At 39.7% G+C, this 25120-nt stretch overlaps 1 protein-coding gene across 3 annotated transcripts in view; it reads right to left on the bottom strand.

The window, feature by feature from the left end:
• crebbpb (CREB binding protein b) overlaps positions 1–25120 on the bottom strand; it is a 71672-nt gene that overhangs the window by 36207 nt on the left and 10345 nt on the right. For 2 of the 3 annotated variants that reach the window (XM_060892130.1, XM_060892131.1), the window contains exons 2-4: positions 15533–16146; positions 5482–5725; positions 991–1104 (exon numbers count right to left, since the gene is read on the bottom strand). In XM_060892130.1, the coding sequence (XP_060748113.1) occupies positions 991–1104; positions 5482–5725; positions 15533–16146 (972 nt within the window). Of the gene's footprint in view, positions 1–990; positions 1105–1179; positions 1199–5481; positions 5726–15532; positions 16147–25120 lie in introns of those variants that run through there. The other variant, XM_060892132.1, reaches the window with a different exon arrangement.

The raw sequence follows: 25120 nt of genomic DNA, 5'->3' as shown, positions 1-25120 counted from the left end.
CACCATGTGCTGAAGTTGCAAAGTCTCTGCATAGAGCTGTAGACAGGCCTGTGGTTATTTCTCTAAAGCTGTCTCCAGCTTTTCTTTTTATATAGGCCTCTGTATATCTTGTTGGAAGGTCTGTAGACATAGTCTTTATTCAATCTCAGTTCTTTACTGAACCATGTCTTGTCAGTATTCTAATTCTTGTCTTCTTAGTGAACCACATGTATTTTCAGATGGAATAGCCTTCCACTGCCTCCCAGTGAGTGATGTCCAGATAGTCCCTGGTCCCTGTTTCCACAGCCTCAGGTGCCAAATGATTTTCTTTATCTTAGATTGCTTCAGTATCCACTTGCATACGGGTATAAACATGGTCATAGCGTAGTCCAAGTTGCCAAGCGATAAACACAAAATACAATAATGTAAAACTAGTAAGAGGTAAAGTAATCAAGTAGTAATAACAAGAAAGGAAACAAAAAGAGAGACAACGGTGCACTGAAAAATGTAAGAGTTATGTCAGGTGCAGCATTGTGTTGCCAGTGTTGTGTGGGTTTGATGGTACACCAAATACCACAACCTATTGCATAATGTTCCAGAATAAATATTCTATCAAAAGTGTGTGTAGAATGCTGGAATAGTATGCACATACATGAAAATTATCAATTGAAAGTTGAAAATTTTCTCAAAATTAAAACTCTTTACATGTTTCCTGCCTTAACAGAAATAAGCCTGATAAAAAAAATAAGGGAACTGTTTGTGGTAATGGCACAGTGGAAGAAGATCGTGTTAAAAGATAAAGATGTGCCTAATGCTGACACTATTGAGCTGATAAACTAAAAAGCTTTCAAAGAATTCAAATTTAACTACTGGAATATGAACGTTTTCTCTTTTCAGTTCTGGACAATGTATACATTTTAAATGTGATCATTTAAGGAATTCATATTTAACTTGCAACAATCTGTTATAACTAGATGATTGTTGGAGTGCTTTTTAAAAACATTAACTTACGCTGCTGGTTTCTTTTATCGTTGGCAGTTTTCAGGGGCAGACAAACAGGACAGTCGTGCCGAGTACAGTTCTTCCAGTGAGAAATGATTTGCCTAGATGATGCACAATGTGCCACTGGAAGAGACAGACATAGCATGTACACATAAAACTTGTACCAGTATATATATATATATATATAACACCACTCACTGAATCAAGTTAACTCTTGGGATTTTAACTACTTTGAAAGGGTTTGAAATTTCAGTGTGAATGTCTACCTATGAATAATAGAATATGCCAGTATGTTTTTCAACAAAAAATTATGATGCATACAGAACACAAAAAACGGTGGCTAAAAATGGATGGGAAAATTATGTAGTGGTGACCCACTAATATTAGGCCTCAACAATTTCAACCTGCAGCTGGGAGACTGCACGCTCCTAAGGCAACTTCACATGAAGTGTGAATTATTAGATGCAATTTTTATCACCAAGGTTCCCAAATTTTCAAGCTTCTTCAATTGTGAACTGTGACTAGTGCAAGTACAGCAATGAGAGGCTGAGATTATATAAAATTCATGTTTAAGGAAAGTGTTAAAAGAAATAAATTATTGCTTATTCTACGAAAAATACTGGACAAATTTGTTGATACCCCTAGAAAAGAAGTCACTTCAGCCTTTTTACCAGTGTATTACTCTCCTTTAAGAGACTGATTGAATTTCAGCAATTCCTTCTTCAAAACTATCAACTTCATACTAGACCCCTTATCTACGTTTTTCTTTAAACAGATAATACCTGATGCTTCCACAGTTTCAGCCATGTCAGATGAGAGACACCAGTTATTAAGACAGATGCATGTGTAAAGGACATTTGTAACATTTGTAACTTTCTCCTGCTTAACTCAGACAGGATAGAAGTTTCTGATTACAGAGTAACTCTGGGTGGTCTTTGTTTCATTGTGTTCAGCAGTAAAAGACTTGTGATTTTTCACTCCGGTCTCTCTGCTGAAGTTCATGTAGATTATTTCACTAGCCTTCTTTCATCTCAAGCAGAAATATTGCATAGATAAGAAATTTGATGTTACTGCATGAGGCAGAAACACACCAATTCATGCTTTTGTTACCTCTAGGTTGGATTATTTTAATGCTTTACTGTATTACTTAAGTATTTTTGTGTACAATGCTACAAGCTTGGCACACCTATTTTTTGGGCAGTTTCTACCATTCTTCTTTGCAGGACCTCTCAAGCCCCATCAGGTTAGATGGGGACCGTCACCACTACACAGCCACTACTTTGTTATCTTGGCAGTGTCCTTAGGGTCGTTGTCCTGTTAGAAGATGAAGCTTTGGGCCAGTCTGAGGTCCATAGTTCTCTGGAGCAGGATTTCATCAAGGATGTCTTTGTACATTGCTGCATTCATCTTTCCCTCAACCATGACTAGTCTCCCAGTTCCTGCCACTAAAAAACATCCCCACAACATGAAGGGATGGTATTGGCAAGATGATGAGTGGTGCCTGGTTTCCTCCAGACATGAAGCTTGATATTCAGACCAAAAAGTTCAATCTTTGTTTCATCAGAGCAGACAATTTTGTTTCTCATGGTCTGAGAGTCCTTCAGATGCCTTTTGGCAAACTCCAGGTGGGTCATCATGTGCCATAAAGGCCTGTTTGGTGAAGTGTTGTGGAGATGGTTGTTCTCATGGAAGGTTCTCCTCTCTACATAGAGAAATGATGGAGGTCTGTCAGACTGACCATCAGGTTCTTGGTCACCTCCCTGACTAAGGCCCTTTGCCCATGATCACTCAGTTTCTTCCAGGCTGCATGCTCTAGGAAGAGTTCTGGTGGTTCCAAACGTCCATTTACGGATGATGGAGGCCACTGTGCTCACTGCGACCTTCAATGCTGCAGAAATTTTTCTGTAACCTTCCCAAGATCTCTACAGACAATTCCTTGGACTTCATGGCTTGGTTTTTGCTCTGATATGAACTCCAATCAAGTTGTAGAAACATCTCAAGGATGATCAATGGAAACAGGATACACCTGATCTTGAATATCATGACAAAGGCTGTGAATACTTATGTACTTTTTTTCTTCAAACAAACAAAAAAAGATTTCAAACAAACTTCTTTCATTTTGTCATTATGGGGTATTGTTTGTAAAATTCTGTGGAAAATAATGAATTTAATCCAAAAATCAAAAAGTGCAGGCTATTTGGTAGTAGTAGTAAAGGCTACTAGCTTCAAGCTTGCTAAATTAGGGATACATGTTAGACACAAATAGTAACCTAATTTTAACATTTTTATTATATGTCTCTATACTTCTGAAAATCTGCTTTGAGACATCCATTGATAAAAGTGCTATACAAATAACTTAAATTTCATTTAAATGTAGAAACCATACTGCACCACCCTGTACATGGACCAGAGAAGAAACAGAGAGCTATCTATGATGTGCAAAAAGAAGATTATAAGCAAGCATGTTAAAGATAAAAGACCAGCTCCAAGCAGTTTGATATCATTAAGGAGTTTAAATGTTGATAGAACTGTAGCCAACCTTCCTGGACATGGTTGCAAGAGAAAAATCAAGCCCTAGAATGAACAGAAGGACCGTGTAAATGGTAAGCAAAGAGCCAAAGAAAACTGAACTTCAAAGTCAAGGTGCATCAGTGTCTGTCTGCACCATTTGTTGCTTTTTGAGTGACAGTATGCTCAACAGAAGACCCAGAAGGGCTCCACCTTTTAAATAAATAAATAAATAAATAAATAAATAAATGCCAGGCTGGAAATTGTTAAAATGCATATCGTCAAGTCACATCTGCTATATTTTCATAGACAAATAAATAAGCTTTCAAAGAAAACAACACCTTATCTTCTGTAAAACATGGAGGAGGCTCGGTTACAGTATGTTTCAGGGCTGCTTTGCTGTGCCTGGCACATGGTGACATGAATCTGTGCAGGACATTCTGGAGCAAAAGCTACTGACAATTGCCAGAAAGTTCTGTTGTCTGACCAGTGCAGACATCTCACTAGGCTACAGAAATCACTTTCAGTGTTTGCTTCAAAGGTTTTGCAACAGTTAAAATACAATGATACCTCGAGATACGAATGCATTGACATACGAATTTTTTGAGATACGAGCTGTGATTCGACCAAATTTTTGCCTTGAGATATGAACAAATTTTTGAGATACGAGCATCCGACCTGACGTCGCCGAAACAAAGATCCCCAAAAACAACGTGTGAGATACGAACATACGGGAGTAAATAAAAGGGAGGAAGAAACAAACCTCCTTGGACAGGATTTTATTAAAACGACCGGCAGATATTAGTGAGGAAAGAGTGACAAAAAAGGCAAAAACAAGTGAAGAGAAAAGCAATGAAGAAAATTAAGCAAAATTAATGTAAAGAAAACAGAAAGTGTAGCAATTAAGTTCAGTTAAGAGAATTTCAGTTAAGTTCATTAATTTTAGTGAAGTTTAGTTAAGTTCCATTTAAGTGTAAAGTAGCATTAAGAGTGTACAGTAGCGAGTAAGTGAACGAAAGTGAAAGTGTTCGTACGAGACAAAATTCCTCCTAACTCCTCCGCCTGTTAACTCCTCCCTCAACCTCCGTGCGCATATTCCGTTAGCTCAAGTCGTCTGATGAAGGTAAATAATACACTTTATAGTAAAACCATTTTTTTTTTAACATTCTCTTTTATTACTGTATGTTTTTATACAATATTTGTCATTTATAAATACAGGTACTGTACATTTTTCATATTCGAAACACAAAAAAAAACAACTGGAGTGGAATTTTGTGAGCTGGAAAGGATTAATGGGATTTCAGTTAATTTAAATGGGGAAAATTGCTTTGAGATACGAGCAAATTGAGATACGAGCAAAATCACGGAACGAATTAAACTCGTATCTTGAGGTATTACTGTATTAGGTTATGGGTCTCATCATTTTTATTAACACCAGTTTCATTTGTTTTATTCTTTTAAATATTCTGTTACATAAAAAAAAAATCAAAGGCAAAGTCAAATTTATATTAATTTACAGTAACAATAATAGATGACTTGTATGAAGTGTATAGATGAAGAGATGATTTGCCAGTTTCAAGTTGTTTCAGATATAATTGTGGGTTATTATTTTCTCATGGAAGGGTGCCAACAAATTTGTCCACATCTATATTTGCATGGTAAGCTTTAAAGCAAAATGTACAACCATAATGATTGTGTTAAATAAATAAATAATCCAAATAGTTTTACATAATGATTACATTCATAATACCTGATAGTGTATAAAAATAACTGGGCCAATTTTTTTCTTTGCAGAACAAGCCAAATTGCCCACATTTACACAACCAAAAATTCCTCCATATTTTCTCATATATCCTTTTTTTCTTGCTACCAATTCAATTTCATGAGCAAGAACAATCTGAGGACAAACACAATATAGGGGAAAAACATCCTCCTTAAAACCAGAAAAATTAAGAAAATTAACTTAAAGTTTATTAGCACATATTTACTCACCTTGGCAAGACTTGCCAGCCTGACAGTGGGTCATGTGATTTAAGACATTCTTCATGGTGCGGCAATGAGGCAGCGTACAGGCTCGCAACTCACCATTGGCCTGTTCACGTCGCTGGCACTTGTGAGCATGAAGCAGCAGAACCAGCTGCTGTTGAATTAGCTTTCGCTTCTCAGGATCAGCTGTGGGAGCTGTGGGAGCCCCTTGGCCTGGCATCGTAGTCGTAGAGGGTACCTGCTGATAGAGCTACAGGGAGGGGAAAGGGCGAAGGGGAATTTATGGATAGAGCCACACAACACAGCAAACTTATTACCACATCCCTTGTCACTCTTGATTCGCCCTCATTCATGATTATGAAAATAGTTTTTACTAAATTAGCTTTTAATAGACACTAAAAGCAGATATGTAAACATGTATAAATATGTATGTAAATATATCACTCATTACTTGGTCACATTATAGCATGGCATTTTCTGTATATAATATATATTATATACATTATGAAAATGTTTTATACATTTTATACATGATGATATATTTTATACATTCAATCTATCAAAAAGATTTATGTGACCATATTCAAGCAGTAATATATTTAGTAAACTCAGTCAGTATGGATATTTGTATGGCTATCAAGTGGACAGTAGAAGACAAATAACTCAAATATAAGCTACTCATATTAGGCATGAGGCAGAATTTCCTTGTCATGCGTGTTGTGCTACCAGTAGTGTTATAAAAAAAATTATTTAAATGGAATGAGAAAATATGCAAAAAAAAAAAAAGAAAAGAAAAAAAAAGAAAAAACTGTTTCTAGCATGTGTACAATTAAACTGGTAAGTGGATGTCAGACTGCAGTAGGAGCTGACACTTATTTTATTTACTTTGCAGAATTTACCACCAAGCAATCTTTCCATATTTTTAACAATTCCATGAAATACATTTACATAGATTTATATTCCTAACAATCCGAAAAAAATTCTTATATTATAAATCCTGATGTACCTTTCTTACAGTATAAAGTACTGATATTGCATCAGCAGGATTTATGGTCATAAATTAAAATGAATTAGTATGTTTGTGTTAATACTCTTGTGAATCTTGTCTCAGGATATGTCTGGTATCGTAGCTTTAGTGTATCATCTCATGTCAAAGATATTTGACCAGACTGACATGACAATATAGAATGCCTTCTGGATGGAGCTATATGTAAAGCTATATAAATAATAATAAACATAACATACTTATTACATATTAAATTTACATTTTTCATTCTTTGCATGAAAATATGATTTCTTACAGCTGAACATAAAACCTTTGCAACAGTATGTAGATATGTGCGGATCAGCTCAAACGTCACCCGAATACACTGCTTCAAATAAATCATCCACCCTTCACCCACCATATTTTTTTTCCTTATGATTAAGATATCCACACCCGACCCACACCTAATCGTCATATTACAATTATTCTAAATCTAAGTTTTCTGCATGATGATATGGTCAATTGATGCTTCTCATAACAGCGCATTAGGTGCAGTAACATAATATGCTGAACGGATGCTGCTTTTAAATGAACATCAATTTTTTTTATTATTATTATTAATAGCATAAACACAGGCTTTACTACCTTTTTGTCTTTAGCTTGAATGTCACTGTTTCTGTCAATGTCCCAAACAGGCGAACGCATATACAAAAAACAAATTAAATATGCTCAGCCTAAGCAATGACTGGATATGGGGAACGGAATTCTTCAGAACACCAGGATTCAGGTGATTCCTCAGTGTCTCTAAAACACGGCCTGCTGCACTAAATGAGCTCAGGAATGCACAAGATTGTCCTAGCAAGCCACTGTAGCCGTTGGAATTGATCTTGTTGCTTCCAGAATAAAAGCACATTTTCCTCTGATAAAGTATGTAGTTAATATTTGCATCATTAAAGACTTGTCCACCCACGACCCACCCAAAATTAATCAAAAATTTTTTATTTTATCCACAGCGCCTGCAGATATAACCACGATCCGTGCATCACTAATGTACAGATATGTGAAATATGAATTGCAAGACAGCACGTGATCAAAACTTTTCAACCTGTGCATAAAGTCCATGAAAATAAATGAAGAGAAAACTCATTAGAAATGTGTGTGACAGCCTTTCCAAGCAAAAATGCATTCATAATACCAGGTGTGAAGGACTATGCATCAGTGCTTTCCACTTCTGATCTGATCATCCAGGATGTATGTTATTGCAAGGTATGAGCAGGACCAATCTCATGCCAGAGTTTTGAATCTGGATACTATAAACAGCACCAAATTTAATGTGTCGACATTAACCTTATTAAGGTAAAAAAAAAAAAAAACTGTATTAATTAATTATATTTACTGATTTGAGACAGATCCTTGATCCAGAAGAATTAAATCAGTCATAAAACCAGGAATTGTCACATTAAAATTGTTTTTTTGTGCTATTTTGCAATTCCTAGCAATCCTCATTGCTAGAGTGCGTTAAACGTGTTGTTGCTACGGAGAAGCAGAGTCAGATCATTGAAGTGAGCAGCAGTAAGTTACTTACCAGGTTCTGTACACTGGAAGCCCTTTTAAGAGTGGGATTGAGGCTGCCTGAGAGAGGTGCTTTACTCTGGAGCTGTACATTAACACCAGCACTAGTAATTTGCTGTAGTTCACCTTGTGTATACTGCTACCCAAATGGACTGTTAACAACCCCCAAACCCGACTAAATAAAAGAGGGAGGAAAAAAGCAATCATATTACCCAAGTGACAAACCTGCACTTATTGTTATTACTGACAACAAAAACTGACACCAATTTTAGCTATTAATATTAGGCATAAGACAGAATTTCATTGTTTTAAATATCATGATAAAATTCTGTTTCAATCAGATGTATTGTGGTATTTCATTTAATGTTCATTTAGCTTTAAATCTTACAGCAGCAGGAAAGGTAGAAGCATAGACAGCATTAAATTTGTGAGTTGGAAGCTAAAGTGTTCTTACATAAGTCACAAAATAGTTAAGCTAATCAGATGGATGCATAATTGCATATGTGGCATCAATATCTGTCCCATCTGAACTTGGAAAATCCTGAAAATAATCCTCAAACAGCCTGTAATACACTACTTCCAAACATTTTCACACTATCCAGAATACATTTAATTTGTAAGTACCTAAATTTTAATAAACTACCAAAAAATGAATAAAAGTCTCATCAGCTTTACTTTACACTGTAACACTACTGTAAATTTACAAGTAAAATCTAACAGTATTTTAATGTTTTATCTTTTACAGAATGGCTATAAATATAAAGCAGTGTACTTTTTCGGCCTGCTTCATCCTTAATACAGTATCATAATGTAGATTCACTGCAGTCTGTGATTGATTTTTATTTCACGGTCATTTTTCAGTTTACTTTAACTGGCTGGTGTAGCTGGTTAACCAGTATGATCTTGCTGGAATGAGCTTTATGGGAACAACCTTTATTTTTGCTTGTGTATGTTTCTATGTAACACATTAATATAAGATTAAAACACAATATATTGGAATATATTTAATTATAAGTGTGTTATTTCTTTTGCTCCCTCTTTTGAATAAAGAACTGAAATAACAAATCTCAAAAAGCGTTGAATAACAAAGAATAAAAACATTTAAAAATCGTTTGTTAGGGATTAAAGTGTCTCCACAAATTAAATATAGTAATACCAACAAATGTCCCTCCTTGAACAGCCACCTTATTGTGGTGGAGGGGTTTGCGTGCCTCAATGATCCTAGGAGCTATGTTGTCTGGGGCTTTCTGCCCCTGGTAGGGTCTCCCAAGGCAAACAGGTCCTGGGTGACAGGCCAGACCAAGAGTGGTTCAAATACCCCTTATGAGTAATTCAATAACAAGGTCCGTGACGTCGCCCGGTATGGCGCAACCGGGGCCCCACTCTGGAGCCAGGCCCGGGGTTGGGGCTCACATGCGAGCGCCTGGTGGCCGGGTCTTACCCCACGGGGCCCGGCCGGGCTCAGCCCGAAGGAGCGACGTGGGGCCGATCTCCTGTGGGCCCACCACCTGCAGGAGGGACCGTAAGGGGCTGGTGCAATGTGGATTGGGTGGCAGTCGAAGGCGGGGGCCTCGGCGACCCAATCCCTGGACACGGAATCTGGCTCTAGGAACATGGAATGTCACCTCGCTGGGGGGAAAGGAGCCTGAGCTGGTGCGGGAGGTTGAGAGATACAGACTAGAGATAGTTGGGCTTGCCTCCACGCACAGCTTGGGCTCTGGAACCCAACTCCTTGAGAGAGGCTGGACTCTACTACTCTGGAGTTGCCTGTGGTGAGAGGCGGTGGGCTGGTGTGGGCTTGCTCATAGCCCCCCAGGACAGAAACCATGTGTTGGAGTTCACCCCGGTGAACGAGAGGGTCGTTTCCCTGCGCCGGCGGGTCGGGGATAGGTCTCTCACTGTTATTTGTGCTTACGGGTCAAATGGCAGTGTAGAGTACCTGACTTTCTTGGCGTCTTCTGGAAGGGGTGCTGGAAAGTGCTTCGACCGGGGACTCCATCGTTCTACTGGGGGACTTCAACGCTCACGTGGGCAGCGACAGTGACACCTGGAGGGGCGTGATTGGGAGGAACGGCCCCCCAACCTGAACCCGAGTGGTGTTCTGTTATTGGACTTCTATGCTAGTCACAGTTTGTCCATAACAAACACCATGTTCAAGCATAAGGGTGTCCATCAGTACACATGGCACCAGGACACCCTAGGTCGGAGGTCGATGATCGACTTTGTGGTTGTTTTATCTGACCTCCGGCCGTACGTCTTGGACACTCGGGTAAAGAGAGGGGCGGAGCTGTCAACTGATCACCTGGTGGTGAGTTGGATCCGATGGCGGGGGAGGAAGTTGGACAGACTTGGCAGACCCAAACGTACCGTGAGGGTCTGCTGGGAACGTTTGACAGAGTCTCCAGTCAGAGAGAACTTCAACTCCCACCTCCGGCAGAGCTTCAACCAGATCCCGAGGGAGGTTGGAGACATTGAGTCCGAGTGGACCATGTTCTCCACCTCCATTGTCGACGCGGCCGCTCGGAGCTGTGGCCGTAAGGTCTCCGGTGCCTGTCGTGGCGGCAATCCCCGAACCCGGTGGTGGACCCCGGAAGTAAGGGATGCCGTCAAGCTGAAGAAGGAGTCCTATCGAGCCTGGTTGGCTCGGGGGACTCCGGAGGCAGCTGACAGGTACCGGAGGGCCAAGCGAGCTTCAGCCCGGGTGGTTGCGGAGGCAAAAACTCGGGTCTGGGAGGAGTTCGGTGAGGACATGGAGAAGGACTATTGGTTGGCCTCTAAGAAATTCTGGCAAACCGTCCGGCGCCTCAGGAGGGGGAAGCAGTGCCCTGCGCACACTGTTTACAGTGGGAGTGGGAATCTGCTGATTGAGGAAGCAGAGGCCGAGGGCTCAGTTGTGGACTCGTCGATCCCCCAAGCTGAGGTAGTTGAGAAGCTCCTCAGTGGCAAGGCACCAGGGGGTGGATGAGATCCGCCCTGAGTACCTCAAGTCTCTGGATGTTGTGGGGCTGTCTTGGTTGACACGCCTCTGCAACGTCGCGTGGAGGCTGGGGACAGTGCCTCTGGACTGGCAGACTGGGGTGGTGGTCCCTCTGTTTAAGAAGGGGGACCGGAGGGTGTGTTCCAACTACAGGGGGATCACACTCCTCAGCCTCCCCGGAAAAGTCTATGCCAGGGTGCTGGAGAGGAGAATTCGGCCGATAGTCGAACCTCGGATTCAGGAGGAACAATGCGGGTTTCGTCCCGGTCGTGGAACACTGGACCATCTCTATACCCTCGCCAGGTTGCTGGAGGGTTCATGGGAGTTTGCCCAACCAGTCCACATGTGCTTTGTGGACCTGGGAAGGCATTCCACTGTGTCCCTCGTGGTGACCTGTGGGGGGTGCTCTGGGAGTATGGGGTCCGGGGCCCTCTGCTAAGGGCTGTCCGGTCCCTATATGACTGGAGCAGGAGTTTAGTTCGCATTGCCGGCAGTAAGTCAGACTTGTTCCCGGTGCATATTGGACTCCGGCAGGGCTGCCCTTTGTCACCGGTCCTGTTCATTATCTATATGGACAGGATTTCTAGGCGCAGTCGGGGGCCGGAGGGAGTCCGGTTTGGGGACCACAGGATTTCGTCTCTGCTTTTTGCAGATGATGTTGTCCTGTTGGCTTCCTCAAATCAGGACCTTCAGCGTGCACTGGGACGGTTTGCAGCGAAACTGACGGCAAATGACGGCAAATAAAGGCAAATGACTTCGGGTTGCACCCCTTAAAAAAACATGGTCATCGCTACCACATACTACTTGTTACTCGCTAAAGGGCATCTTTTGTATACTTTGTATGGTATACTGCTTGGGCCCCGGGCCGAAGATGATCTTGCATTCTTAACTACCTCTTGAACCTCTCTCCATGATGGGCACTCTGTACTGAGGGATATGGTAGGTGGGTCGTTGTTAAGAAGCCTGAGATTTTCTTCCAGGGCCTCGTCTCTTAAATCACTAAATCCTTCCTCAACCGACTGCTCCACCTCCTCTTTGGAACTTATTAGAGTCCCGGACCTCACCTCACCCAGAAGTGATTTGGTGAAGCGGTACAGGTCCTGCTTTTCTGGTCTTGCTTTATTCTCTCTCTTTGGCACTGCCCCAAACCGTTCCTTTGCCAGGTGATTGCTGTCAGTAGATCCACCTTCCTTTCCACTGATCCTGCTTGAACTGCTCCAAGCACTTTGTCCACATCTTCATCTAACCTTGACCACTCCTCCTTGTCGCTCATTCTGGGCCACTTAATTCTTTCCTTCATTGCCTGGGGTGGGCTTTCTGGATTGGCATTGGTAGCTCTCCTTGTGTTGTCCTGGGGGGTTGCCTGCACTGAGAGATCCCTAGGACTATGGTGTGCTTCCTGCCTAGGGTTCTCCTCCGTCTCACCAGATAATAATATATTATAAATTATAAAATAGATTATGAGAGACATATTCTACCTCTAATGAGCAATTATGGGATTCATCCATGCTCCTTGTTAGGGTAATTTGTGTCATAAGTCTGTGGACCCCCTAAAGTTGCCTTGGCCACCCCCGGCCACCCCATTTGCAAGAAATGTTTATGTACATTGGAATGAAAGATTCTTCCTACCGAATGAAGTGCCTCTTATGCCTACCGAAAATCACTGAAATTTTACTTTTTACTTTTACTTCAAATAAGTACATTAAATATCAGAAAATTACTTTTGATACTTTTGATTTTACTTGAGTAATATTCTAAAAGGTAACTTTCACTTCTACCAAAGAGTTTTTCTAGTATGATACTTGTACTTTTACTCAAGTATTACTTTCTAGTACTTTATACAACACTGGTACTGTGTAAGCTATATATGGTTGAAATGACAATAAAATGTTGACTTTTATTCTGTGCTTATTGTCAGAGTATACATTCCCTGCAACACCAATGCTAAAAAAGGCACTTTGTGAAATCTACATGGCTATTTGTGATCTGCAGAATGCTCACCCCCCCAGACTGTTTACTATCACCTGAGATTTCAACCATGCAAATCTCAAATCGGTGCATCCTAAAATTTATTAGAATGTGGACTTTGCAACAAGAGGGCTGAATGTGTAGGATCTTTTACATTAACATCACCAGCGTATACCATGTGGAGCCCTGTCTCCACCTCAGCTGCTCAAACCACATCTAAAATAAAAGCTTCTTGATCTCTGTTACTCTGATTGTAGCATACAGACCACTCATTAGGCACTCTAAACCAGTTCTAAAGCAAGTGAAAACCTGGCAGAGGAGCCAACTATGCTCTTTAGAACTGGTTTGAGTGCACTGACTGGCACATTTTCAGGGAGGTTGCAACTAGGGATGCACCGATACCACTTTTTCTCTTCCGATCCGATACCAGAGTTTGCCAGTATCGGCCGATGCCGATATCTGTGTTCTTTTCTACCTTTAAAACTAAAGAATGTATACAACTCGCTTAGTAATTAAGATTTATTTGTTTCTGGCAAAGAAATACAAAAATGCCCATTACTGGATGAAAAATGAAAACACAAGAAACCTTAAAAAAAGTATTAATGCAGTAGCAAACAGTACTTTTAACAGTTAGTGGTATAACAATCTAAACCATACATACTGCAATTATTAAATTAAATTATTTTCTGAAAAGGCAATAAGTGAATCTTAAATTAGAACTCTTGAAACACTATGTAAAATGTATTACACAGTAAACCTTGCACTCATCAAAATAGGGATTTTCCACTCATCCAACATTTCTTTGATGGATGCTGACATCATGCTGCTGGTGTGTGACCCTCGTAATTTCTTAACGTGTAGCACGGCACTTTGCAAATCATAACTCGCATCCATCCAATGTGCAGTTAAACTTAAAAGACATGGGGCATACGTCAGAGTTCCAAATATCTGTAGTGAAGCTCGAGGACTGCACATCTTTTAATTTTTCTGCAATGTGAGAGGAAACTTTGAAATACAGCTCAGGCAAAGCGGTCTCAGAAATGTACTTTCTATATGGCAAACGATGTTTTCCACAATGGAGAGGGGCTGATCATTGAGAACAATGAATTCCAAGAGCCTTTCTGTTATTTTAACAGTTTTTGCGCTCTGATGTGCCATTTGTTTTTAACTCTGAAAAGCATCCGTCAGGTCATCTGCTTTGACTGATCATCCTTTTTCCGCTTAACTTGCGCAAACTCCATGTGTTCTTTTGCGTGATGCTTCTAAAGATGCTTGACATGTTTAACGCACTGAGGTAAATGGAAAGGGTGCCTGCTAAACTTGCCTGTCTGTCGCAGGCGTTTGTGCAACATATTTCCTATAAAATATATTATATATATTTTCATTAATACAATTTAATATATAAGTATATTTTTCTTAGAAGTTTAAGCAATAGTCTATGATGTTTGCTGTTAATTAATCAACCACCACGGGTATCGGAAATATCGGATCGGTGCATCCCTAGTTGCAACTGACAGCAAGTCCACCAATCTGAAGAAATAGCTTCAGTGACAAGCTAGGTTAACTTCTAGCCTATCACGCATCCGTGCATGCCCAGAGATTCCACAGCCACTTCCAAAACAAAGGTGACACCTTGTGAAAGACCTCTGTCTTTATGTAACACCAGGGTTATAGAGGAATGTTGTTTCATTTCACTGTGTACTATATTAGCTATAAATTGTCGAAATGACAAAAAAAAAGAAAGAAAAGAAAAGCCTCTTCAATTGACTACAATGCAGCTGTGGAAATCAACAATGGAATACAACTCAAAGGCTATAGCACAAGTCACCATCAATTGTGGCATACACCAATGTGATGCACTGTCCAAACTGCTGTTCTGCATGGGCCTGGACTGGTGATGAGGTAGTAGAGAAAATATTATGGAAAACCAAGTCCCACCATAGGGGATACACCATTCAAGATCATATCATCAAGATTTGAAGTAAACGGTTTAATTTCCTTCAATTATTTTAAGCTATTCAAAATTTTATAACAATAAAATAAAATGTTATTAATATGGAAAGATGGTTTCATGGTATATTGTGCCCTAAATGTTATGGCTAAATTAAAAAGATATATATGATCACTACTGGTATCCAACTTAAATGCATTTACCTGTACAAAAAAATATCAAGTGTATTTTATTTTGTACATTTCCTCATGCCAGTTTCTTATTACAACTCTGTCAATACATTCAGACGGTGCTTAAGCCGGCTGTAGTAGACACCCGAGTGCATACATACACAGCAGTTTACAGTAACAACCTTTAGAGGGGTACGCTTTGGACCTGTGTGAATCTGGATAATGTGTAAAAATTTTAAACAGTGGTTTACAGAGGTGTAGATTATCCCATTCATTTGTTCTCCGGCAAACAACCACAGAATCTTATCCCAGTTACACGGTCACTTATTAAGGCCAAACATAAATTTTCCATTTATAAAACTTAGTTTTACATTATTTAGATGATGTCTGTATATCTACATAAGGATAGCATTGGATAGCAACATCTTGTTTACCTTATTTCCTGAATGCTGAGTACTGATGGAATTGTGCACACCCATTTGTGGTGCACCTTGGGTCAGAGTCTCTGCCAGCACACTGCCTGCCATGCTGGCCCCTGCAACCCCTGGTGTGCCACCTCCTCCCACTGGTGCCCCCTGCATCAACTGACCCTGGTACTGCATACTTGGTGCCACCCTGCCCCGTCCAGTTGGCCCCATCATCCCGTTCATCATCTGACCTTGCTGTGTCATGTTCTGGCTCATGAGCCCATGACTCTGCCCACTGTTCAGCACAGTTTGGTTGAAGCCAGTGTTGATACTCATGCCTGGACTGCTACAGTTGCCTGGGCCACTTGATGCACCAATGGGCTTCTGGGGTTGGGATGAGTGACTTGGTGAGGCCTGGCTCAGTGTACTCAACTGCCCACCCATGCCTGGTTGCCCACCACTGCCTGACTGAAGAAGCTGTGAGAGCTGCTTGTGCTTGGTGGCAGCATCTGGCATGATTGTACCAATCCTTTCAGCAACTCCTCCATCACCGTTGGTGGACATGGATGTCAAGACTGCATCACCATTCGGGATCAGCTCATCTGGGAGATCATTTTCCAAGTCAAACAAGGACCCCAAATCTAAAATGATAAAAGAAGGGAAGAATTAAATACACACTGTGATTACAGTCTGTACTTTGAAAAGGAATACCAGAATAAGTTTAAACGACAGCTTAATTTGTAATCCTTTTCACCAATTAAAATGCCTGTTCTCTAGCTAGTCGGTTCAGATGGCTAAACACATTATCAGTTGTTGTCCAAGATGCATTTTGACAGTTTTTACAACAAATTCACCTGGTTGTGGCGTCACTGATTTTGAGTTTCTCTAGTTTCTTAAAAAGTTATTATTATTTTATATTTTCAGTAACTGCATTGGTATTTGACTACATGTAATTTTTTTCCAATGGATTTAATGCATCCAAGTCTTCTGCTTTCCATTAAAGTGGCTAAATAAACATTATCTGTTTGTGGAATCAACATTCAAACCACCACAACACGTTTGCTGACACCTAAAATAAATGTTGTGATTACGATTAATATATTATGTTCCTATATTCAAACAATGGCCAAACATTTTGAGAATGACACAAATATTAATTTTCAGTCTGCTTTAAAGTTTGCTGCTTCAGTGTTTTTATATAATTTTGTCAAATGTTACTATGGTATACTGAAGTATAATTACAAGTATTTCATAAGTGCCAAAGGCAAGTTTATGCAAAAAGGGTCAATATTTGCAGTGTTGACCCTTTTTTTTCAAGACCTCTGCAATTCACCCCGGCAAACTGTCAATCAATTTCTGGGCCACATTCTGACTGATGGAAGCACATTCTTGTATAATCAATGTTTCAAGTTTGACAGAATTTCTTGAGGATTGACCAAAGGTTCTCACAAGAAGATTAAGGTCTGGTGAGTTTCCTGGCCACAGACCCAAAATTCAGATGTTTTGTTCTCCCTTAGTTTTTCACTCAGTGGCAAGGTGATCCATCATGCTTTAAAAGGCATTGTTTGTCACCAAACTGTTCTTGGATGGTTGGGAGAACTTGCTCTCAGAGGATGGTTTTGTACCATTCTTTATTCATGGCTGTATTATTACCTAAAATTGTAACTGAGCCTACTCCTGTTGCCATGACACAGGACTGATCTCTGCACTCACATTTTTGTCTCCAGACAAGCTTTTTTTCTGAATGTGCCAAACAATCGGAAAGAGAATTCATGAGTAAATGACTTTAACTCAGTCCTCAGCAGTCCAATCCTGATGTTTTTTCTCAGAAGTGGTTAGTTTAAAACATTGCTGAAATGGGTGACTTGTCAGACAGGATCATGGGAGCCCATTTAGCAGGAGCATCTGTAACCTTTACAGTCCAACTCTTTAGTTTCAAAAGCAAACCTCTACAGTCTGATCAATCATTATATACATTATTCCAAAAATCAGGTCAAGTTTATGTATGGAGAATTATATTCCCAAGGAAACATACAACTTGGACTGTCTGGTTCCAACTGTCAAACATGGGGGTGGATGTGTGAAGATTTGGGTGGCCATATTTTGATATTCTGCTGGCCCCATCATTAGCCTACATGGCTATGTAACTGCCAGCAAATTTAGAAAATTTAGTACATTTTAAGTGATCAGGTGCATCCTACAGTCAAAATGTTACCAATGTTTCAGTTTTCAAGAATTAATCTATTCCAAAAAGGTTGGTAGCTGTATTAAATACAAATGGTGTGTTTATTTTACGACTTCTGCATAACTGAATCAATAAAGTAACAAAAACTTTACTTTAAAAACAATAAAACAAAAAAACATTCAGAAGTCAGGATAAAAAAATACATATGTATATGTATATATATACACACCGAATATTCAGCCACCGAAGTTTCGGCCGAAAATGGCCCAAAAGTGCATTTTCAGTTTTCGGCCGAAAGACTTTGATCACCGAAACAACACGGCCGAAACAGTTTGTTGTGATGACGCAAACAGAAACCGCGGCCTGCACGTGCTTGTCTGAAGCAACATGTCTGTGGTGTGGACGTATTTCAGTATATCTGAGAAAGACCCACGGATGGCAATTTGCAAAACATGTAATGCAGAAATTTCAAGAGGGGGTGCGTCTGCAAAGACTTTCTCCAGGTCGGGCTTAATTTATCACCTAAAATCTAAACATACCGATCGCTATGCTGAATATGAGAGGAACGCGGTACAGAAAAGCAAAACCCCTCTGAGCACGCGCAGTCCGTCTGTGGCGGACGTTTTTGAAAAGGCAAAGAAGTTTCCCAGTGATGGTGTCAAGGCAAAGGTCATTACACAAAAGATTATGGAATTCATTGCCTTAGATGATCAGCCATTCTCTCGTAGAAGACGTGGGGTTTCATAGGCTGATTGAGCACACTGAGCCCCGTTATGCCATGCTGAGCAGACAACATTTTTCAGGTGTGTTTACCTGAGCTGTTTAATGTTGTTGCAACTCATGTCCATAAGCATATAACTGCAGATATTTCAGCAATCAGTTTCACGACAGACATATGAAGCTCAGACGTCAGCATTACCAGTATGCACAGTCTAACCGCACAATGGATCGACACCGATTTCCAGCTGCAAAAGATTCTGCTCCATTCACAAGAGTTTCAAGGGTCACATACAGCAGCAGCCATTTCTGATGCATTCGCCAATATGTTCGACACCTGGCATATCGACCTAAAGTGCATGCTATTGTCAGTGACAATGCAAAAAATATGGCAAAAGCAATAGAAGACAGCCAGCTGAAGGGAATACGGTGCATGGTCCATACACTACATCTGGTTGTGAGTGAGGGAGTGTTGTCTCAACGCAGCGTAAAAGACGTACTGGCTATAGGCAGAAGAATTCTCAGAAATCTCAATTGGCCAATCCCCGCTTGCAGTCTATGCATGATCAAGTGGAACAGCACTTATTACATGTTGCACAGCCTCTTTGCGCAAAAGCGAGTCTTGGCTGCATATAGCGCGGATCACAAGCTCCCCACGACATTCACTTCACACCAGTGGGTCTTAATAGAGAACATTCTCTCTCTTATTGCCCCCTTTGAGCAGCTAACTAAAGAGATCAGCTCCTCTGATGCATCTGTGGCGGGCGTTATTCCTTTAATCGCAGCACTAAAGCGTCTCTTAAGCAAAGAGGTTGAGACGGATCACGGAGTGAAAACAATGAAAAGTACACTCTTAGAGTATGTCCGCACACGTTTCACTGAGATCTATTCGGATCCTCTGCACTTCATCGCGACTGTACTTGATCCGCCTTATAAAGATCATTACCTGGGTGGGGAAATAAAGCAGTGCGCACGAAAAATGATCCAGACCGGGATGGATGCGGAGAACCCACGGGGAGATGGAGAAGGAGCAGCGCACAGCGCAGGAGAAGGAGATCAGAGCGCAGAAAAAAGACTCGTCTCTCTGCACCAGATGAAGGGCATGCACCCTCGTTGTCTGATATGTTCACTGAAATTCTGCAAGAAAGTGCCTCAAATAAGAATAGGTAGGCTATTTATTCTGTTCTGACTTAGGCTACTATGTGACTATCAGATTGTAGCCATATTTCTGCTAGATATTTTTTAAATTTGACAATTTTAAATTTATGCACTGGCCCTATTTAAATACACTCTCTCAAATCTTTCTCAAATGTCAGGCAGGCGACAAGCTCAACCACTCAACACCTAGATGGTTATCTGTCTGAAGTCCCCAGCCCCAGAAGTGATAACCCTCTTGTCTACTGAAAAAATAATCACGGCCGCTTTCCTGACCTGGCAAAGCTGGCACGCAAGTACTTGTCTGCTCCGTGCACAAGCACTGACAGCGAGATACTGTTCAGTGCAGCAGCCCATGTTCTCGATGAGAAGAGGAACAGACTTCACTGTGATGAAGCAGAGAAGCTACTCTTCATCAAGAAAAACCTGCCACTTTACCTCAAGAAGTAGAATGGGCTTGTCTAGTGTTTAAATATTTATTATCCACTTTGCACATCTGCAATTCTTGGTGCATTTGTTGTTGTTAAAGTTCTACAGTTAACATATGGGCTATGGCAGTCTTTGATTTGATACACTTATGTTGTAGGCCTACAGTGAAAATATGGTTGTATATTTAAGCAGTTGCACTTGTTCTGAATGCACTTTGTTTTTATGAAAGAACATATTTAATTTTACAACTTTTCAGCAGGCCAAAGGGCTTGTACATTATTATTTAATGTACACACGAGTGCATTTAAGTTAAACATTTAAGTTTGAATTTTAATTCATTTTATCCTGTGCATTGTTGCAATGTGCTATAAATAAATATTTTCATCATTTGTAATTGATTTATTCTTTGAAACTTTAATATTAATTTATGCAATTGAAATGCCTTGATTTTAGTAAGATTAGTACACAGTCATAGCCATAAATGCAATGGTAATAATAATTGGCATAATTTCTTTCGGTGTTTCGGTTTTCAGCCTTGCTTTCCTCTTTTTCGGGTTCAGCCAAGAATTTTCATTTCAGTGCATCCCTAATTTTATATAATATAATATAAATATAAATATATATATATATGTACGTATATATATATATATATGTACGTATGTGTGTGTGTGTGTGTGTATGTATATATATATATATATATATATATATATATATATATATATATATATATATATATATATATATATATATATATATATATATACATACATACACACACACGTTACCTGTTTTCTATTGTGTTCTTTTGTTCCTTTTATGCTTGTTGATTTCTTAGGGGTAGCTGCAAGCAGGGTTGTAGTACCTCTGGGAGCAGCTTGGGGGTGCTAGCGCCTGAACCAGCATATAAGCTGAGCAACCATAGAAGTAAATTTGTTTGGTAGAGGGAAGCCTCATGGTTTCCACTTAAGCTACCTTCGTTGTTTAAAGTCCTTATTGAGAACTCTGAGTTTCTGCTCAATTGTAAGTATGGACTGCCATTATTCCTCCTGTTTTGTTTGTTAAAAAAGTCAATAATTTTAGTTATTTGCTGTCTTTCTAGAAAGGACTTTTGATTTCTTTTCTTTTCTTGGGTCACTGGTGTCTTCATGACATTCAATACGAGAACACGTAAATACTGCTTGGCGGCCTTGAAGCCCAATTTAAAAGCAAGCTGGAAGACCACAATTGTCTCTCTCACTGTGGATCATGGGGATTTAAAACATTGCATCACACTCAAATAACCGTGTGGATTTCAAGCTCATCTCATCCCATCTTCATCATTACTTATCAGAAAAACTGGACATTCTAACGCTAAGTTTACTACTCATTTGACTCATTTAAAAACAAAAAGCCAACACTCACTTTCAAGCTTATTCATTGACTTGGGGCACATGTAAGCACTTGCAAATAAAAAAATAAAATTGTTGTAAAAGCTCATTTGTTCTCTGAAGGTGTACAGGTCAAAAGTCTGAACCCCTCAGAGTAACATCTAAACCAAAGGAGGTGTTACATATATATATATATATATATATATATATATATATATATATATATATATATATATATATGTAACATATATATATATATATATATAATGATAATACACACAAACACACATCCTGTAACACCACATTCATGTAAAACCATGATGTGGCTTGCTGCTCAAGTGCAGAAAAACTGCCAAAAAAATCTCCAAGATACTCAGTAAAATTTACCAGCCCATTACCTAATAAAACTGCACAAATTGTACCCGAGACTACTAAATTTAGAGGTCTGTTAAAGTCTACTAAAGCAAGTGTTGTAACACCAAATACTGGCTTTGTTTACTTTTTTTAATAAAGAATTTATAATATTATAATCTATCATTTTTATTCTTATTTTTTATGCACAGTGTTGTCATTATGACACAGTCATGGGTTTGGACTCAGTGTGAGAAACGGCACAGGGTTATATATAAGAAATTGAACAGAACATGAATATGATGCCCCAGAGTTAGAAATAATGACACACAGAGCAGTGAAATTAGTTTGATATATTGTGACATAAATGGTATGTATAGCACAGTAAAACCCAGAATGACTTCAGGGTGGACCAAAGCCAAAGTAAACTAAAACACCAGCTGAACAACACTTTGACTGCCTCCGCCGTCTTCATCTTCAATGTGCGTGTTTATTTTACGACTTCTGCAACATATTTCATAATTCAATAAGTCATAAGTCAATATAATACCCCCAACTGTATTTTACATGTAACTGACAGTTAATTTGTAGTGTAGAATTTAAATTATATATATATATATAACATATACACGTAATAATTGTTTGCAGATTATTTTTCCAATCTATGTGTCCTGAAGTAAATGCACAAAGTTCATTCAAACAACTGTTTCAAGCGTAAGTTATTGTCTTTTTTATTTATTATGTAGAGTATGTATAATTCAATGTTTTATGTAGTTGCAAAAGCTTAAAGGTGGGGTCTCCGTTGTTTGAAAGCCAATGTTGACTTTTGAAATCACCAAAACAAACACGTCCCTAACCCAAATGTGTCCTACCCCTGTATTGATAGTGCCACCCACACATACATATGCAACCCAGGCAACTACTGGAAAGAAATGTGTCTATCATAGCTGAAGGGAAGAACAATACGATTGCAGATAAACAAACAAGCAAAAATTACACAAGCATAATCATGCAAAGGACGGCATATATTAGTTCTGTGAAACAAACCAAAACCAACGTTACTCACCTATCGAGAAGGAAAAAAGCGCTGGAAAGCTGATCCTATATTAACACGGTCCTACTTCTTGCCTTATCATAAGCCTTTCTTCGCTTTCTTTCTTTGTTTTTATCCTCCATGTCAATGTTAAAACCACTTTCTGCTAATGTCACACCATAGATATATACACGAGATGTCGCCTTGGGTACCGCAGTACATTGGAACGAATGCGTCAATAGAGCCGCCATTATTCACTCCTCTTAATGCATCAGCGTCAATGTAGGCAAAGAAATAAAATCACCATAAATCTTCATGAATGCGATTTTCTAGTTTATTTTGGTCCGTTCCAAAGGTCAGACATGTATTTATCATTAAGTCCAGAGAAAATTTAAGGTTTTGATATTAAGATAATCTACTTTTTCAAAATATAATGCATAGTGCTAGTAGGCCTAAGTTTATTACTTACATTCTTCCTCTTGAGTAAACTTCAAATGAACAATCATTACTTACCTTATAGCCTACTGCATGCAACACTGCTACAATGGTGTGACTATACATGTTACAGTATTTCACAATTGCTAAAACACTAAACCCCATTCTCTGAACCCAATGCTCAGTGGCCTAAACCCATTTGTCGAATCAGTCACTTTGTAGGCAAATCTTAAACAAGTTCAGGTAGTTAAGACATTGTTTGCAAATCTCATCCACTCTTTTTGCAAAACTCTAAACACATTCTTACTCACTAAAACACATTTTGCACTGTGTTGCAAAATGGTAAATACATGTGGCAAAAGTTAAACACAACTACAACACAGCTGTCATCGATTACACACAACAACTCAAAATTGTTCACACTTGCTTCTAATGATGTGATCAAATCAGTTGTCAAGAATGTCAGTTCAGAGTACACAGGTGGCCCAGGTACATTGAGTGTTGATACCACAATGGATGGAAACAATGTGAGAGGCAGAAGAGTACAAGCACAACGAAGAGCAAGACCAAGAATAGTAATTTCAGATCAAATTCAGGCAACTGTGATAGACCATGTTCTTGTTTATGGAATGACAACGAGGGAAGCAGGACAAAGAGTACAACCCAATTTGTCTAGATTCTCTGTGGCTACCATAATCAGGACATTCAAAGAAGAGAACAGGTGACATTGTGGAAGTCCCTGACCAGCGTGGTGGCAATGTCAGCTCCTGATGCTGGCTTTCATCCCAGCTTTATACTGTCACCATTACTGACGTCATCTTGTGGTGGAAGTAGCTGGACCATCAGGAATACCTGGGCTGGAGTACAGAGTGGATGACCCAAAGGACTAAGCACAAACACAACACACAACACAATCCATATGACACAAGTTTTAACACTGCCCCTGATAATACAGTTTCCATATAAAATGATTGCAGCATGTTCTTAAATGTTGGATGGAAACACAAGGGCACCTTGTGACTCAGGGTGAATTTGCAACTCCATAACTACCCAAGAGAAAAGCTGTGACATGAGGTTAGAGCCACGATCAGTCTACAAACATTTGGGCATACCAAACGTAGTTGCAAAATTTTATGAGCGCTTTGATGACAGGCTTATATTTGAGAGTATGCATTGGAACAGCCTCTGGGAAACCAATGGCAGCACATATGAGGGTCATCAAATTATTGCTATACCAGGTCGGGCAAGGGACGAACACAGTCAACTACTATATGCTCAAAAGGCTCAGTCTTAATCAATCAATGGACTGTAGTAGTGCATGTGACATGACCTGACTGGGTTTACTCACTACCTAAAATGTGACAGGTTGGCAATAACATTCTACATCACTCTTCATGACTGGCCAAACAAAATACTTTAATGCCAGCAAGTTTTATGAACCCCTGCATGTCCAGAGCAGGGATGGTCATGAGCCAAGTTTAAAACCTGCTTTCTAAGGAAACAGGGAAGCACCATCTAGAATACATTCAGTCAACCATCTGTTGACCTTGAAGGAGACCATTTCCTCATTAACACTTGATTCTCATAAAATAAGCAACAGGATGATTCACTAGCTCTGGCTTCTCCACAACAGATTAAAAAAAATGCCAAAAAGGGGACCGCACTTTGAGCAGCAACTTACTGAACACATGATATGGACAACTCAGCATCTGGTACACTCAGCTGTGGCAGGTTTAGAAACTGTCCAATTTTTTCTCATGACTAAGGTAATACTCACACAAATCTACCACATAACATGTTTCCAGTAGAAAAAATTGGGTTAACACACAGGCATAGAACACAGCGGGATACTGGGAAAAAACATCAGGACTGTTATTCACAATCAGACACTACTTCAGTTACCACCCAGTTATCACCCTCACTGGACCCCATACAGTTCGCGT

This window comes from Tachysurus vachellii, chromosome 18, assembly GCF_030014155.1.
Source record: "Tachysurus vachellii isolate PV-2020 chromosome 18, HZAU_Pvac_v1, whole genome shotgun sequence".
NCBI classification, from domain to species: Eukaryota; Metazoa; Chordata; class Actinopteri; order Siluriformes; family Bagridae; genus Tachysurus; species Tachysurus vachellii.
The sequence above is the reverse complement of the archived record's forward strand: the minus strand, read 5'-3'. Positions and strand labels throughout refer to the sequence as shown.